This window comes from Molothrus aeneus, chromosome 2, assembly GCF_037042795.1.
Source record: "Molothrus aeneus isolate 106 chromosome 2, BPBGC_Maene_1.0, whole genome shotgun sequence".
Lineage (NCBI taxonomy): Eukaryota > Metazoa > Chordata > Aves > Passeriformes > Icteridae > Molothrus > Molothrus aeneus.
The window spans coordinates 67,292,941-67,311,768 of NC_089647.1; the positions used below are offsets into that span (position 1 = coordinate 67,292,941).

The window sequence follows — 18,828 nt, forward strand, 5'->3', positions numbered from 1 at the left end:
ACAACTTCTTTTAAAGTGTCACAGTTTTAAAATAAAAATGGAATAGTCAAAATTATTTCCTGTGTGTATTTCACACTATTAAGCTACCTGTCATCAGTAAAATCAATGATATCTGGAACTTTGGTTAATTGATACATACTTCATACAATGTTCAATGAACTTTTTTATAGTTACATACATCCATGAATACTATGGTTTTCTTCTTCTGTGATCAGATGCTGCTATTTTCTTCTCCTGAGGAACAAAACAGACTACAGGAAAAAAGCTAAAGCCAGATGTAGGCTTAAGACACATGCAGGATCAGCCAGTAGTTTAAACCCTACCCCAAAGGGTATGTTTGGGTTTTATCATCAGGTTTGTTACTGATTCAATACATGTCTTTTCATGTTTAATGGGGAACCAAGTCTCTCAACAGTTAGAATTGGAAGAGTTACCATCAAATACAGAGCCCAAATACGCTCACAGTCACACACCCATATGGATTCATCTATTTGTTGCTGATATCTGCATCAGCAGAGTAGCAGGATATGGCTGTGTATGAACAGAATGTTCACATTTCCTACTGCAAATTTGCATATGCACAGCTGATGTCCTGCACCTGAGCAGATGTGAGCACTGGGGCTCAGCTGACACAGCAGGATGACAGAGACTCCTATTGTTCAGGAAATGCCTTGGAAATGCTCTGATGAAATGGTCAGGATCATCCATAAATACTCACCAGAGACTCACTTGCACACTGGAACACATAGCAAATATACTGGCTTAACCCACCTTCCACAGATTCTCGGCAAATAAAACCAAAGTGATCAACGTGTTTTATACCCTAAAAGAATTTAAAGACAGCATCAGTGGATTATTTTATAAACAAGTATAGTTTCCAAAAAATTGAATAACTATAAATGCATACCCCTAATATCTATTTTACAAGTAGTATAATTATCTTGAAATTGCTTTTTGCGTTTAAGTTATATAAAGATCGTTATATAATCAAAGCCAAAGTTATACAGCAATAAATCTGGACCAGAATTTATACCATCAGCAAAACTGAATTTTCAGGGAAGCAAACTAAAGACTTCTGGGTTGTATTTGGAATTGCCTCCACAGTGAAAATTTGATGTTATAAGCCATGTTAAAACACAGGATTGAAGAAGTATCAGGATAGCAGCAGACTCTTGCTTTCCTGTGATAGGACTACACAAAAAAACCCCAAAACCAAAAAATAAACAAACCAACCCCCCCCCCCCAAAAAAAAACCCAAACCAACAACAAAAACAAAGCCAAAACAAAAACAAAAAACAAAACAAAAAACCCCAAAAACCTAAAAAACCCCAAACAAACAAAAAAAAACCCAAAAAATGAGGAAATGAGTGGCAACCTACAGAATTCCAGCTAAATTCTGAAATAAATTCTTTGAGACTGAGTTACATACCAGAAGTTTCAAGACTTACTACACATTACTACTGACACTTTTTTCCAAGATCTTAGTATAACAGCTTGACAGGGAACACTGCCTTGCTAAAAACAGCACTGAGAAGATCAAAGACAGCTGCTTCCTAAGAAGCACTATATTCCCAGTCTCAATTCATGGAACATGACTCACTATTGTTAAAGCTTTTGCCAATGTTTTTATCATCTGAGTATGGAAATAGTAGATTTTCTCCAAATGAAAGCCTAATTCCTCAAGTTCAAATACAACAAAAATCAGAACATGTTTGCTTGGATCCATCTCCAAAGAAAACACCTATATCATAAAAGAGAGGAGGAGGCAAAGCAACTGCCTGTCACTACAGAAAACACTCTACACAAAATTGGAAATCCAGTACGTGACAAACTGAACATATTGTCACTACACGCTGTTGTTTTTAAAAACAAAATTCCAAAAGTCACTTTTGTGCTACTTAAAACTTAAGAGGTGCAGAGGGTTGCTAAGAGGACACAAATGGCATTAGCTGAACCATAGTCCAACTAATCTTGACTTCATTTTCTCGTGACAGATGAAGTCTTCAAAAGCATAAAATAAAAAAGGTCAGATGTATACACATGTTGATCTATAGAACAGTGAAGTGTTGAGCTCTGTTTTGCAAGAAAACATAATTATTAAAGGTGGTTCGGTGAGATGCCAGTTCCCTCCTTACTGACAGTGCCTGAACAAGTCTACTGCTGTCTTGACTTCTCAGTCTCCATAGGAGAACATTTGAGGGGCGAGACAGATGGGACACTTGCCCTACTGAAGCAGAAATAGGACAGCATGTTCCTAAATCAACAGTACTTCCATCACATTTCTTTAAGATAGAGGCTTTAAGAGGTCATGACAACAGAGCCAAGTTTTCTGTTGTTCTGGGTTCCCTCAAGGGGAAGGCTCCAACAAAAAAACTTCTAAAGCTATTTGATATCTGAGTTTAGACTGCACACACAGAGCTTTATCATCAATTATGTCTGCTGCTTGACAATTATAAGGAGTGTGGATAATTACATGAATACAGCAGCTCAACCATGCTTAAGCTATAGGATAAAAAATACCTTTATTAGACCAGACTAAGAGAATCCAGAATGCAAACTGGCAATGACCTTTCCTTTTCATTGTTTGTAAAGTTTGGAAGGACAAATATTCCTAAGCCACAGTCCCACAATACATAGTAAATCACTGCCCTATAAATCTGCAACAGAAAAGCCCTGGGGCTAGCACCAAGTTCTTAAAGGAAGTACTGATGAGGTTTATGCAACCAATGCTTAGTCTTGAACAAATTAATATTTTATTTCTATTGAATACAGAGCCCCCTGGACTTATCTAAAGTTACTGTTTCCCATAAAAAAAAACCCCAAAAAACTAAAAAATCCAAACAAAATCCTCCAAGTATTGTGACTGCCTCTTTGAGTTATTCACAAATGCAAAGTAACAGAGAAGCTTTACTCCAAATGAAAGTGAAGGGGTGGAATGAAAAACACCTCCAAAATCCAACACACAGAATTACCTGACACTATTTACTGTACAAAGTAATTTTCCTGAAGGAAAGCTGGGCCTTGAAGGTTTTCCATGGTCTTATTGGTCACCATACTTTAAAGTCAGCAGATAAAAGGTTGCCCCAGCTTAGGACTGTTTTGTTTGACTATTTTAAGTTTGTATATACAACCTAGGAGCCCAGTACCTAAAGTTGATGTGTCACTTCAGTACACCCAAAAAGCAGAAGATCCAAGTCATCTACAAATTCTGCTTTCCATACCTCTGCTTTAAGATCATTTTGATCTGTATTTATTATAAAGTTATTACCACATTTTTGATTATATTGTCCAATTCTGTATTTGCATCAGCTTTTTTCCTCTCTCAAAAGCAATACAAATTGTAGTTAAAATGTAGAGTCAATTTAAGGACCTGGACCTTTAGTTGGTAGCTCAAGACTCCACTTGAGTTACAAGTATTGCCTAATTCCTAATTTGTCTAAGCATTGGTAGCCCAGTCATGCAAGAGCAGACTGGTTATTGGCATTAAAATGAATGTACTTGGGGGTAAAACACAGGTTTAGAGAATGACAAAAGCATACTTTAACTAGAATAATCATGTTTAAGTGTTGTGATGGTGTGATGATGTGGCACAACAAATGAAGAGATGATAAAGTAAGACCTCAAACCAAAAAGTGTCACCAGTGCTGAACAAGAGCAAGATGGAAAGGTGAACATCTTAGCCTTGACATTTAACTATACAAGAAATAATTACTTATTCCTGAACATAGCTAGGTACACCTATCACCATATTGACCAGAAGAAATTATGCAGGTGAACTGCTGTCATTCTGAAGAGTTGATTTGATGCTCTCCTCCTTTCATTCTGAAGGCTTTCAGGAACTTGTATGCTCAGAAATAAACAGTACACTCAGAGCATCCTAAAGATGCCCCTGGAGATTAAACTGCTTCCAAAAACATACTTAATACTCTCCCAAAGCAGAGATAGTTTATACTTTGTTTGCTGATGAGTGATTAAAATTGCTGCTATTACACAGCTCAGACTGGTTATTTTGCACTCATATTTTCTGGACTTTTCTGGAAAAAGAATTCTACATTTCTTTTTTTCTCCTGCCTATAGACCAGCAAGGCAACACAGCTGAAGAACAAATAAAATCTTTTTTCTCCTTATGATCTACACATTGCTTCTTATTAATCCTTACCTGAGAACATGAGGAGATATCTTTAAAATTCTTTTCGAACACAACAGATTTGGTATCTGGGCTGATGAGGTTAACTTCAAACCTTCCAACCTAAGGGAGAGAAAAATAAATCTAATTTATTACTGTCTCAGGGGTATAGCATTTACAGCAACAAAAATGTCAGAATCTTGCCCTTTCTTGCTCACATGGAGTATCTTTTGGCACAACAGCTTACTCAGCAGGAACAAGGGTGCCAGGGTACTGTAATTCTGCCCATGTTGAGTAAGAATATTTCAGCAAGCACAATACACTCAGCTGAATAACAAAAATTACTTGGAAAAAACACAGCTTTTCTTCCCCTCCCCCACCCTTTTTCTTCAAGTTATTTTAGTCCAAAGATTACATGTTTGTCAGACAATATTAAAACCTTTAGGAAATAATGTGGCTAAATTAAAAGCTGGGGGAAAAATGGGAATTCTTGGTTTTTAAATTATACTATAGATTAGCTGAGAAACTAAGACGATACTTTTTGGTTTGTAGTAATTCCAAATGAGAAAGAGTAGCTTCTGCAGCAAACTACCTTTTAGCTTTTCCAAATTGCTTCTCAAGCCCATGGAATTTATTCTACAGACCTCGGATTTTTTCAGCTAAATCCTGTTCATTACTAGTGATAAGCTGTGGATTTCTGAATGGAAATGCATTCTCACTTCAGATATCATTTCCACAAGAGAATAAAAATATGATCCTTAAAACAAATGGAAAGACAAAATCCAGGCATTTAGCCCACTTTTATTTTAAGGTCCAAAGATTTTTCCTTTTATGGGTCATCTCCTTTATGTGTCCTTCTCTTTTCTCAAAACAAGTTCCAAAAATGTGAAATGCACTTCAGGCAAGAGAAGAAATAACCACTGGAGTCTGAAGGAAGAAGCCCTCAGTGCAGAGATGTTTGAATACTCATCTTGTAAAGAGGGGACATTAATACAAATTATCAAAAATAGGCTGGCTCAAACACAAGGCTGTGGAAGTCTCATGTGAAGTTTTTCTTTTTAAGTGCACAAAAAAAAGAGGCTTTGTTTGCATGGTAGCCTTCATTGATTCTCTTCTTGAAAGAATATTCATGTTTTTCAGCTAGGTTCTAAATATCACCAACACAGACAACCAGAACGGTACATAAAATAGTTATTTCACTAAAAACTCTGCTCCTTTAATTTATGGATTACTCCATAAATAATTACTTTTTCTTAAAATTTGCCTGAGCTCATGAGTTGAGGTAAAAGCTCAGCTACTTGTGTTCCAACCATTTATGAACAGATACAAAAATATTTGCAACAAATCGTGAAGCCATACTGGATCCATATTAGTTATCTTGCAAAACTTGTGTCAAACTGCACAGGGGAAGAAGACAAGAGCAACAGTAAATTGCTCGCCCTAGAACCCACCTGGAACAACATTGTCCTGTTCTTCTCAGAGTCAGAGGGCTGGACGTGACTGGGAGCACTGGCGTGTCTCCTGCGGGACTGTGCTTTCAGGTTTGTGTCGTGAACCCTCCTCTGCATCACTGCAGTGACACTGCTGCAGCGGGAGCGGAACTCCTGCTGCTCATCGAAGCCAGAGTCCTCCAAAATCCTCTCTGGAAAGAAGCCACGAGTGCTGGCCAGGTTGGTCAGGTTGCTCTGGCTGCCAATTGTAAACATTGCAGCACGCCCTGCTGTTGGGGTGCTGTTGGGGCTGTCCAGCTCCTCAAAAGGGCTGTCCAGAGGAGAAGCTGGCACATTTTCCTCACACAGGGGCAGGTCCAAACTCGACTCGTTATTGCGCTGCTCGTTTAACAGTTTCAGGCGCTGCCGCTCATGAAGGCTGAATTTCTCTATGCAGTCGTCAATCAGTGTGGAGGGAGCTTTTTTGTGAGCCACTGTCACCTTCCCACAGTACAAGACCTCAAATTTTTGAGAGTCATAGAAGGCATCTTCACTCTCCTTACTTGGTTTGGCATCTTCTTTCAGTGCTGCTTTAGAGACTTGTCTTATGCTGCTGATGACATCAGGAACCTGAGGGGACAGTGTGAAAGGCCTTTTTAGTAACCACAAATGAGACAGCAGAGACAGTGATGCATCAAGCATTTGTTAAGGTAAGTATTTACACAAGCTATTTCTCCAGCAGAGTGCCACAAGCTTCTTGGCAAAGAATATAAAATCAGTAAAATCTAAATTCTCTATGGACAATTTATGTAGTGGAAGCAGAGCAAATAATTTCTAATTTTTTTCCTGGAATGTCTCCCAGTACATAAGGTTTTAAATTACCAGAAGGTCAACTGGCAAATGTTCACATCCTTTTTTTTTTGTTTGTTTTTACTGAGACTACCTTCTCTTTCCCATTGTCCTCTGCCCACATTGGCATGTTTTACTGCTGTGCTCTGTAAAGGTTCATCACTGCTCCTTTGTTTTTATTTTGCAGAGACACTTATTCTATTCTTAAGACTTTCGGGAACAGTTTTGTGGACAAGAGACCAGCAATCTCCATCAGTTTCAACTGACAGAGTTGAAACTGCATTAGATCTCACTTATTATCAACTATAAAAACCTTGCCCCATCCATCCTGTGACACAGTTCACCTTAAGGTCACACTTCCCTGCTGCCTCAGTCGTTGTGCCGTAAAGCAGCACACACAAATCTCTCTTCTCCTCTGCACAAACCCCTGCTATACCCTGTGGGGCCAAACTACACACCTGCAGAAGAAACTCACAATTTCAGCCCTGGATCACACAGTCTTTCAAAGACACCTGGTTCTTCCTCCATTTTATCCCAATCACCCTGGGAGGAGTCTGGTTTAAGTACCAACATATTTAATATGTGAGCACATTTTTCATTTTGGCTTCACAAAAGAAAACAAGGACTTCCCCAACTCTACTAACTGCAGATCAGAGTGGTAATAGTTGCTCTTTTGACAGTACCTACTCTTCTGAACCATGCCCTCTTTTCCACATGTCCCATTTCTCTAGAAGTATAATGAACGGCATCACACTACATGCATTGGGGAGGTTACTAGGGACAATGAGATAAAGAGCATAACAATCCCATTTTCTTTGCAAGAGAAATCAGTTCTCAACATTCAACTAATCCAATAGAATCAATCAACAGTTTTTGTATTCTATACAGCTTCACACTACAATATTTGATATTTATCAACAGTTTTTGTATTCTATATGGCTTCGCACTACGATATTTAATATTTATCAACAGTTTTTATATTCTATACAGCTTCCCACTACAATATTTGATATTTTTCAAATAATTTTTCTATTAAAAGAAGGTAACCTTAAAGTCACACCTTAAATAATCCATGCTCTCTACAGTATCTCTTTCTTTCACACGATACCAGCTGAAGCTTGCCACTGAGGCAGAAATCTCATCTACCAACATTTCTGCAAGTCAGAGTGGAAAATTACCTCATCTTAATCCCCATCTCCCATTACACACTCCTCATCCCTTGGGCATTCAACTCAAATCTGCTTCCAGTTCATTTATTGCAAAATGAAGTTCAATTACCCTAAGGTCTGCTGACCTTTTGGCTTCTATCCCTTTAGACGTCACCATCATCTCAGTTTTCAGTGGGGCTAAAAGCCAAGTCTAGATCTGGCACAGATACCAGAGTGGAACTGTTCTTCCCTCATTTTCACTGCCAGGCTGCTTTACCATCACCCAAGGTGCACTTCCTCCCAGCCATGGCAGTTCAGCTGGACATGCAAAATCTTCACCTTGCACTTGCCTGTTTGTACTCCAAGATGCAGCTCTTTTTCCACTCATTGGTCTCTTATTCTCTCTATGGCCAAGAAAGAAGGTCTAGAGATTAAATTCCTTAGTTCTCTATTTTAACAAAATTCACAAATTAGCTACTTATCAATTAAAATTTCCCTTTTTAGAATCCAGAAGCTGTTACAGGGCAATTCACATACATCTCTATTCAAAGTACAGTGAAAAATGATAATTCTATTCAAAATGCATATATTTTACAAACAATCAACTAGAGTAACCACTGTCAGTTGTTTAATCAGCAATTTAATTCTTTTTAGAACTGTACCATCACTTCCACTCCAGTAACCAGGTTTTTCCTCCTGCTCATCACCTCTAAGACAAAAAAAAAAGGTATAAAAAAAGTCTTTCTAAAAATACTCAATAACTTCCTAACACATCCCTTCCCCCTCTCTCCCCCAGCAAATGTCCAAATAGGCTGGGGATAAGACACTACCAATTCTATCCCAACAGTAATACCCATCCATTCCCTCTTCTGTCAGAGATCTCCCTCACAAAGGCACAGAATTTTAAGTAATTGCAATTTTACTTAGAAAAACCCACAACCCTGCCATTTATCACTTTTATTTACATCTTTTTCAGATTATGTATGCTCTTCAGACTAGTATTTCAGCCACAACTATTATTTCAGCATCTCTGCTCCTTAAAAAACTTTTGCAATACATAAATTCCTACAGTATTTTCACTTGTCCATAGAGGGATCCTAGCATTAGATCAGGGGTTTCAGCTCATACAGCCCAAACAATCCTTACTCCCTGCTTTGTTTAGGTAAACTTTTTAATAGGCTATGTTATTTTTTTGGGTGCTCCCTCATCAGCATTCACTTTTTTTCTTCTTTTCAACCTATAGACAGACTAAAACAAAATATCAAAGTGAACATTTTGAGACCTGTTTAATCTCTGTAGATATACTTTCCTTATATACATATGAAAAGAAACACAATGTAATGCAATACAGGGATGTCACAATTGATAAGTAATATCTATCAGACAGCCCAGAACCAGTTCCAGATGCTTGTTATTGTTTCATGGGTACTCTCACTAGCATGGTGTAAAAAACAGTTTCAACTATAACAATCAGGACAGATACTAACACTGCCAGGCTATGAGTCGTGCTCATGAATTTTATTGGTCTTTAGTGTACAGGAGTAACTGTGTGCTGCTGCTGATGTACTCAATGACTGACAATGTGCCAGCCTGTGCTGTTAGACCTGACCCTCTTCACTCTCAGAATGACTCTTTCTTACCAAGAACCAAAAGCTACTTCTGAGATGTACCTAATCAAAGTAGTGTTTTCATGTAAAGATTTGATGTTGAGTTAAAATCCCTAAGTGGGATCAAGTGGAGTCTAAACAACATTTCACATCTGTGTTTTTCTGAAAGGCAAGATGAAGAAAAAGTTACATAATTATCAATCATACATCCCAGTATGGCTTTTTACACATTTCTTTGACATATACCATTGGGTTTTGACATTTTGCTTCTCTGTGTATCAAGAAACCCCAATCAAAAATTTCACCATTGAAGTTGTGTAACTTTTGGATTTTGATATTAGCTTATTATTTCTTAATGTCAAAATTGCAGGGCAAAGTTAGACAAGATAATAAGGAGAATGAAGCTTTTAAAATACTGAATTACCTGGATGAAAATCCTTAACTACTTTTAGAAATCAGTTTAGGAATGATATACACTCCTGAAACAGTCAAAACTTACTAACATGTTTCCAAGTCCTAGTATTTCCCTGCAGAAGTCTCATTAAATTAAGCAGCCAGAGGGAGAAATGGGATTCTTACTCATGAAACCCACAAGGCCATTGACAATCTTCCTGGACATCTACTACCAGCTGTTACAATAGGGCAAATTAATTATTGTATAGGTTTTCAGTATTCACCTGAAAATAAAGAAATTAAATCCTTCAAATGTTTAAGCAATTGATCTATTTAACATACTACATACAAGCCTTGAAGGTAGTTACATCAAGAAGAAAGACTGGATGAGAGAGGGCTACACAGTGTATTCTCATGGTGAGAGAAGCACACTTCCAGCCCAAACAAACCCTATGGTGGGACAATTCAAGAAGACTTAATTCTCCCAGACTTTGCCTTTCCCAAATCCCATAATCTAGGGGCCTATAATCTTTTTCCAAATATTGTTGGAGAGAAGGAAATGACTATGTTCCAAAGGGAGTTGCACAGGGCTTCTCAGTCCAGAAAGGTAGGAGCTGATGGTGTAGTGCTGGTACACCAGATCTCAAATGCAGAAACATAATGTAGAGCATTATTATAGGTTTTATTCATGAAGTTTCCCTATACTGCTGAGTAGCAGCAGACTGTTCCATGAATCAGAACAAGGAAATCACCTCCCACCCCAGTACACCTCCTCAAATGTGCTGGAAAAGCACACAAAGCTTTCTCTAATGCAGCAGTGACCTCATGCTTGAACAGCAACAGGCACACTGAACCTTCTCAGGTATTAATAACCTGAAACCAAACAAAATGGATCTGAGAGCTTCAGGTGAGCTTTCTTCTCCTCCAGGATGTCAAGAGCATCCATGCCTGTCAGGAAGAAACAGCAAATGTGTACTTCAAGACCCTTGAAAAAGTGCTCACAGTAACGCAATCTCTGAACAGAGCCAAGAGAACTCAAGAGTAGAAATCCTTCCTCAGGCCTGTTCCAAACAATGCCCCCAAATGCAAGAGGCCAATAAGACAAGGATGGACAGTGGGTACCATAAGTACAAAACTAAACCTGTGATACTAGTTTGGGTCTCCAGTGTGAACAACACTAAAAAACTTGGTTGAGAAAAAAGAAACCAAAAAACCGAACCCCAATACCAAAACCAACCAAACAAGAATGCAACGTAAAAGGCAAGTAACAAGTGCTTTATATCACTGAAGAGACAATATTCTCCTCCAGGGAGAATATTTGATCTACTAAGAGTAATTATAGAAAAAGAAAAAAAAAAACAACCACACACTTGGGAACCCACATCTAATTTTTTATTCACATCCAAGTAGCCTAAGATTGTATGAACCAGTCGTCATCCAAAGTGACCAGATTCAATGTGTGGTGATTCAAAAAGGAAAAGTTAGCTGCACTCAAATGAGAACAGGTGGCAGTGGCCAAGCTCTGCATCACCTACAAGTGCATCCTGATCTGAAAAAGTAACATAATAAATAAAGCATGACACTGACACAAAACTTGTTTACCACAGGCAGTAGAGTTTTGATAGTTGAAACTAATGGCAGCACCAGTTTTAGCCAGATAATCCCCAATCTCCTCTATTTGTACCACACACCTATGATCTTGCTTAGAGACCTTTTGAGCTATTGCAGCACATCATCCATTTGGCCAGGTACTGTAGAATAAGGTGGCAGCACTCAGCTAACTCCTGCTCTGCAATTCAAGAGCTAGATGTAGTTCTGTCCCTTGTGACTAGACCTGCAACAGTGTTAATTCATAAAGGACAGCAAACACCTTCCTCATGCATGAGTAGCACACTGCACAAAGGGCATGTGATTAGTACTGCCAAGAAATATTCTATTATACATCAATATCATTATACACTTCACTGTGTTCTACACAGAATAGTATCTTCGTGTTAGAAAGGAACATCACTTTAACTGATATAAGGAATGCAAGGTCTTTCCTCTGATCAAAGTGTAGATTAAAACCAAAGGGAGGATTGCAGAAAAATAATTACCACCAAATTCATCTCACGTCATGTAACAGATTTTGCTAAAATTAATTCCAACTGCCACAACCCTTAAAACCTCAAAAACAGAACTTCAGTTATGAGTGTTTATCACCAATATCTTTAAGTTGCAAAATAGAGAGACTGTTGAGCCTACTAAATCATGCCTGATGCAGCATAACAACAGCACATTTTGTCACAAGTCTAGAAAGGGCAAAGCATCTCCATTGTAACACTACATGCTTTCTTGAACAGCAGTGACAGAAGTGGAAGCATTAAAAACAACCGAAAAACCAACCCTTTGAATTCACAAGAGCCTCCAGAGAACAAAGGTGGATGTCTCCTTTTGGCTGGAGGGATAACTTTCAAATGATCCCTCCATAATTACTGAGCAGTGCTTTCAATTTTAATCCAAACTTAGAACTTGAATGCTATGGATATTGCAAGGAAGAACAAAATTCACTGTCTGGATTCCATTATTTCCACAAATAAACAGAATTTCACTGTGCAGAGAAGCTGCAGCTTGTCCTAATTTGTGCCTAGCTTCCACATGGAAAACTTCAGTCTGGAATTTATTAACAAAGCAAAGCCCCTCTTCATACCATAAAGCTTATAAACATAAGAGCAACTGTGAAATACTAATCTAACAAACATGCCTAACAAATGTGGCTACTTCATGACAGCATTTCTAGCAAGGCAATTACTTTCAAGACAAGGAAAAAGCTCAACCCCTCTCACTCCATCACCACGCAAAGTGCAGTGGCAGATCCCTTCCACTGTACAAAGGGAGCTGACTGAACTTCCCACACACTCGACAGGAGCCGACAGTACCTTCTGGTGGGAGATCCAGCTCAGAAGCAGAGGCATGTCCAAGCAGAGCTGTCACCAAACCTCAGTGCCATGAACACCAAGACTCAGGAACAGATTCCTGGGATAAGAAAGTGCAGAAAGGATCTCCCTCTCACAAAGGGCTGGCAGTGCTGTCACAGCACTTCCTCGGGCTCGTTTCATGATATCACAGCAGAGCCAGAAATCCGTGCAGCAGCCGTTATTCTTCAAAAGCCAGGCATTTCCTGACTTGGGGCTGGAAGCATCCGCACTGCTGGATTTGAATAATGCACCCCACTCATCATCAAGCTATGTACACTTAAAAACGAACAAAAGAGAAACAGGATACTGCTCAGAAATCAACACCCTGTGCTTTGCTAAGTACTGGGAGTTTGACATCTGTCAATAAGAAAGCAACACAATGTGAGAAAAAATTAGGAGCAACTGGAATGGTTCTCCTTTTAGTTAGTGTTAACTTGCATATCCATGAGATAGGAGAACCCAGCCACAGCAGTGAAACATGAACAGAGACAAAACAAGCTGCATATAATATCCTGCTATGTACCAGGCATTTGTCAAGGAGGCACAGTTCTTATCTTAAAAAAACCCCACAACCAAATGCCAGCCAAAGTGCAGATATCTGTAACTACTCTCAACCAGAAAGAAGGGTGGGAGAGGGAAAAAGTGGTTTTCCTTTAACTGCTATAAATGTTTTTACTGCCATCCACTTAGTCCAACACTGATCATTCAGACCTGTTGTACTTCTAAAACTGCTGCTTTCCACTCTGCTGACAGAGCTCCACTTCCCGGTTTTCACCATTAAAAATGCATCTTTCCAATAAAAAGATAAAAGACCAGCTTGATGTCATTCAACTTATGCAGTCACACAAGCAATTTGCTGACTTTGTTTATGCTAGAGGTATTTAGAAACTAGAACAGAAGAATCTGCCTCCATCAGCTGACTTACTGCTGAAGGAATACTGATATCTTTGTTTTTACAGAAATAAGGAGGTTTTTCAGCCAAGAGAAACGCTATCCCAAAGAGAAAGGAGTAACAGCCAAATTACTGAGCATTTCTATAACCCATCTGCACTTACTGTACAGTCTAAAAATAACAGTTTAGAAAACTCCAAGTCAGGTTCTCAGCAGGCAGTAATAAGCAGCTGCCATCAACTCCAAATCATTCTGCTGTATGTCTGGGCCAACACAACACAAGCCCAGTAGCAGAAATCTGGAACACAGGGGCTGGCATAGAAAGTTTCAGTGAAAGCGGTTTTTGGAGCTTTAAGCTAGCTGCCATCCCTGGCTGCTAGTGCTTTCACATTTCTTCTCTATAGGCTCATGGATTCAGCCTAAACTGAAAGCATCAGAAAACACATTAAAGGATTGATTGCCTAGAGGAACATTAAAGGATTGCATGGAACAAAGTTTTGCTTTCAGGAGACAGTCTTCCTCCTATTTGCCTGGCCTATATTTTTCCCAGATGACTGGTCAAGACCCAGCTAGGTTTGCTTCTCAAGAGCTGCTACAGAGCAGGGCATGTATTTTACTCTGACATTCAGCCTCATGCCACATACTGGGGAGATCACATACTCCTGCCAAAAGCAAAGCTGAAGACTACTACTACACCACCCTAAAGAGAGATCTCTTTTTACATCAGTAAGCTAAAATGAAATCTAATTCAGTTTTCAAAATAATTCTTATTCAAGACCAACCCAGGAATTACTTACACTGATGAGTTTTGATACAGTCAACGAGCAGAAAAAAGTACCAGAGTTGCACAGCACACATTTAGCAAACCATCACAGTAGCTAATTTGCAGCTGGAAACTTGTGGATCACCTAACACATTCCATGTGCTACACACACACACAAGGTGCTTCTATGCCAAATATCCAAATTTAAGTAAACAGTATAATGGTAGAAGGTGGATCAAGTTACTTAACAGGAAAGAATGTCTAAGAGTTACAAGATGGTTTAGATGCCTGAGCAGACAATAGGTCCCTTTCTTAACCAAGCACCACTGTCAAGTGCTTGCATGAAGGAAAAAAAAAAAAGCAACCAAAAAACCAAACCCCAATACCAAAGCCAACCAAACAAGACTGCAATGTAAGAGGCAAGTAACAGGTGTTCTATAATGTGACTGAAGAGACAATATTTTGCCTATCCAAGAACTTCAGGGATGGCAGTGACAGCACAGCCAGACACAAGAGAAGCAGTGCTCAAGCAAGGATGGCTCTTGCACTCAGCATTTTGCTCCTATGCTTAGGCCAGTCAGGCTTGATGCTTTTCCACCTTTCAGATACAGCCCAAATTCACTCAGCTTGAGTACTCTGCAACCCACAGAAGTGTCAGTACAGAGGTCTCATGATGATCCTTATGCTCTTGAATATGTAGATTAGTAAAACAATTCATTTCATCCACCAATTTTATACTTCGAGCATATGCAAGTTTGTTTCCAAGTTTAGGACACAGTTCCCAGGGAAAGACTTAGCAAAGTACAGCTTGCTTGGAACAGCAGTTCTTTACCCAAGTTCTTACAAACTACTAAAGTACAAATTCAGATATTAGGTAGGAATTTTCTCCTGAAAACTGTGTTTCAGCTTAACTTGGCACTTGTAGTAACAGGTTTATTAAATATGTTGTTTTTAAAACTCCATCATGTTTAACACATACCCTATTTTTAAAAGGGCTTGCCTGAGAAGATAAGGCTGTCACGTGGACAGTCCCAAACAATTAATACATTCTCTGCATTCATTTCCTTTTGAGGGGGTGGGAGGGAAAGTTGGAGAGCTCATTGAAGTATTTTGCCCATTTATGGTCACTATCTACTTCTCCAATACAGATCAGAAGATCATGAACTTCATTTTAGCAGATTTAAAGTGGCAATACTGAAATAAATGTTCCAGGCACCACGTTTAAGAAGGTGGCAATTTTTTAATTCTTTAGTTTCAGATAGCAGTTCTCAATATTTTAAATTTAAAATATTAACTAACACGTTGATTCACTATGAAATGAACACACTTTGGTCTGGTTTTCCCTAGCCAAGAGATCAAGATTTCCTGCATGGCAGATCATGAGGAGCCCTAAAGTGAGCATCATCCCAGATTTGGTTAAAACCTACCATGATACCCATGGATGGATGACAACACTTTTATAACTCATTCACTACAATAACCACTTTCTTCTATTATCACTGAAGAAGAAGATGGTGTTTTAATTCAGTGCTGGCTCTGAGAGATGGGAAAAATTAGATTTTATTCAGTCTAGCAGATGTGGGTATGCTTGGTCCAAAAAAGTCAGGCACTGCAATAACTTCTAGATCCCTTAATGAGGCTAGAAATTCCTCAATGACTTGAAACCAAGGAGTTCCTTCTTTCCCTAGTTGATGTTTTCCCACAAACTCTCAATTGCAGTGGGAGGTTTCAGACCACAAACTTTCCTTAAAAAAGGTTCTGCTTACAGAAAGTTGGACACCAAGAGCAGTGTCATGCAGCAGGTGATACTGTGGCAGAGACAAAAAGTGTTACTACTGGGTTCAAGGCTCCTTTTGTCACAAGAACAATCACTAAAAAACTGTGAAAGACAAATGCACGTTTCATCAGACAATGTGGACAGAGTATAAAGAAAACAGCTGGCAACCTGGTAGCATTTCAGCAGCTTTGCCATCACTGCCAAGTAATGTTCAATAGTTTTCTAGTACTTTGGAAACACACATCTGTACACGTTCCAGCTTGTCTGCTAATTTCACAGTTCACAAGAGCAGCTGCCTTGTCTTGTGACAGTATCAAATGCCTGAGCAACCAGCAGCACAATTAACTCTTCCCAGATAACAACCAGCAAAGAACCCAAGCATAAACACAGCAAGGAAGGATTTCAAAGCCATACTCATCCAGATGCTGAATTACCAACTGCTTTGAAATGAGGTGCTGGGAGCTTCCCCCTAACTATACTTCCTTCAGCACCAAAGTCTCGAACCACCACTTTGCCTAGGAGTCAGGGGAATAATGAATACCACACCTGAAGGCAAAGTTAGCACAGGACAAGACACTGAATACTGCTCTCCCTGGGAGTCACATTAGTCTAATCTTGTCAATCTCTAACTGCTTAAAATATTAAGATTTCATCAGCTTGTTAGTCACTGTAAAGAGAATTAAATCATTAGGTAGTTATAGTATTCAAATGTAAATCCATACAGACACAGCTGGATGGGGAAGTATTTCAAATTTAATAGCTGAAAGTAATTAAATGTATGATCCTTTTACATTTTGATATAGAGAAATTCTGAAAGAGCTACAGATTTACTGTTACTACCACTAATAATTAAAAAACCAAAAAACCAAACCAAAAACAACTCACAAGACCCTGAGGAACAGAAAAGAAAATGCTTTCCCAGAAAGCTTTGATATAAAGCAGTCAATAAAGTAAACAGACAGTAAGGACCTTTCAGAGAAACAGCTTTATAAGGCAAGACTCTTGCACCAATAGTGACATACATGAAGCAAGCTAAGGGTGTGATAGAGACCCATGAGACCCATCACATGTATTTCCAAAAAGTCTGTGAGAGCATTTTGTTTTGGTTATAAATATGGGTTCTACAAAACTGAAGGGGAAAAGGGAGCATAGAGGCACTTAATCACTGTGTAAGTAAGAAAGCACAACAGGTATATACAGTCAAGATGGGTGGGAAGGAGCTGTTTCTGAGCTTATCAGGAAGGTTCTACTCATTTTTTTAGGCAACATTTTCCTATACATCAGGTAAAGCAACTTTTGCACTGCTTCACTAATTGCTGTTGGTAGATGCTTCTCATTTCAGTACTGCCAAACTTTATTTTCTGAATTTATTGTGCAGGTATTTCTGCACCAGCAGCTGCACAGCACTGCCTGACAGCATTAACAGTAGGATTTTTGGAATTGGCTTGAGACCACATAGGTAAGAAGAACAGCTAGACTGCATTAAATAACTGCACCTAATCTTTTGATAACAATATTCACAGGAAGATTAGCATTGGCATTATGAAGTCCTAGCAACACAGTGACAAATTAACCCAGGAGTTCTAGAATTTCAGTTCATTATTAATGCAGAGCAAAGCCCACACTGCTTCAACTTTCATAGCAGCATCTTTACTTTAGTAGTTCTGGGTTTATGTGGCAAAATTTTGGTAGCAAAGGGGACTGCAGGGGTGACTTCCACGAGAAGCTCCCAGAGTTTCCCCAGTTTCCAACAGTCAATGCCAGCCAGCTCCAGGACAGACCCACCACCCACCATTGCAGTGACAGTGGTAGCCCCTCCAGGATAATGTGTTTGAGAAGAGGAAAACCCTGTGCAAAGGCAGCTAGGACAGCAAAATGAGAACACATGAGGGGAAGAGCCCTGCAGACAACAAGGTCTGTGAAGAAGGAGGGGCAGGAGGTGCCCAGGTGCCAGAGCTGAGGTTCCCCTGCAGCCCATGGAGCAAGCATGGTGAGGCAGCTGTGCCCCTGCAGCCCATGGAGATCCATTCTGAGCAGAGATCCACCTGCAGCCCTTGGATGATGCTACACTGGTGCAGTGGAAGATCAAAGGAGACTGTGACTCCATGGGAAGCCCAGGCTGCAGCAGGCTCCTGGCAGGGACCTGTGGACCCATAGAGAGAGAAGCCAACAGTGAAGACAGTTTGCTGGCAGGAGTTCAGCAGGAGACCCAAGCTAGAACAGCCTGTTCCTGAAGGACTACACCCTGTGGGAGGGGCCCTCGCTGGAGCAGCCTGTTCCTGAAGAACTGCACCCGTGGGAAAGACCCAGATTGGAGAAGCTGGTAGAGAGCTTTCTCCTCTGGGAGGGGCCCCACTCTGGAGCACGGGCAAAGTGTGAGGAGTCCTGCTCCTGAGGAGGAAGGAGTGGAAGAGACAATGTGTGATGAATCCCCATTCCCTGTCCCCCTCAGCTGCTGAGGGGGAAGAAGTAGAGAAAATTAGGAGTAAAGTTAAGTTCAAGAAGAAGGGAGGGGTTGGGGAAGGTGTTTTCAAGATTTGGTTTTCTTTCTCATTACCCTACTTTGATTTGATTGGTAATAAGTTAAACTCAAGCTGAGTCTGCTTTGTCCACGGCAGTAATTGCTAAGTGATCTCTTCCTGTCCTTACCTCAACCCACAAGCCTTTTTTCATATTTTCTCACCCCTGTCCAGCTGAGGAAGAGCAAGAGCGAGGCTTTAGAGGGTGTCTGGTGTCCAGCCAGAGCAGCCCCCACACCAGTACTATAGCTGGATACCTGTGTAAGGTAGGTTCCCTGCTTGGAAAGGAGAAGGGCAGCACAGTCCTGATGTCTAGGGCTTGGTAAAAATATACTTAGCTGTAACATGACAAATCCCATCATGTGGCT

At 39.8% G+C, this 18,828-nt stretch overlaps 1 protein-coding gene across 2 annotated transcripts in view; it reads right to left on the minus strand.

Annotated features, from left to right (window-relative positions):
• Positions 1 to 18,828, minus strand: part of TBC1D4 (TBC1 domain family member 4) — a 98,901-nt gene that overhangs the window by 36,690 nt on the left and 43,383 nt on the right. For both annotated transcript variants that reach the window (XM_066545073.1, XM_066545075.1), the window contains exons 2-4: positions 5,578 to 6,186; positions 4,160 to 4,249; positions 719 to 823 (exon numbers count right to left, since the gene is read on the minus strand). In XM_066545073.1, coding sequence (XP_066401170.1) covers positions 719 to 823; positions 4,160 to 4,249; positions 5,578 to 6,186 — 804 coding nt within the window. The remainder of the gene's footprint in view (positions 1 to 718; positions 824 to 4,159; positions 4,250 to 5,577; positions 6,187 to 18,828) is intronic.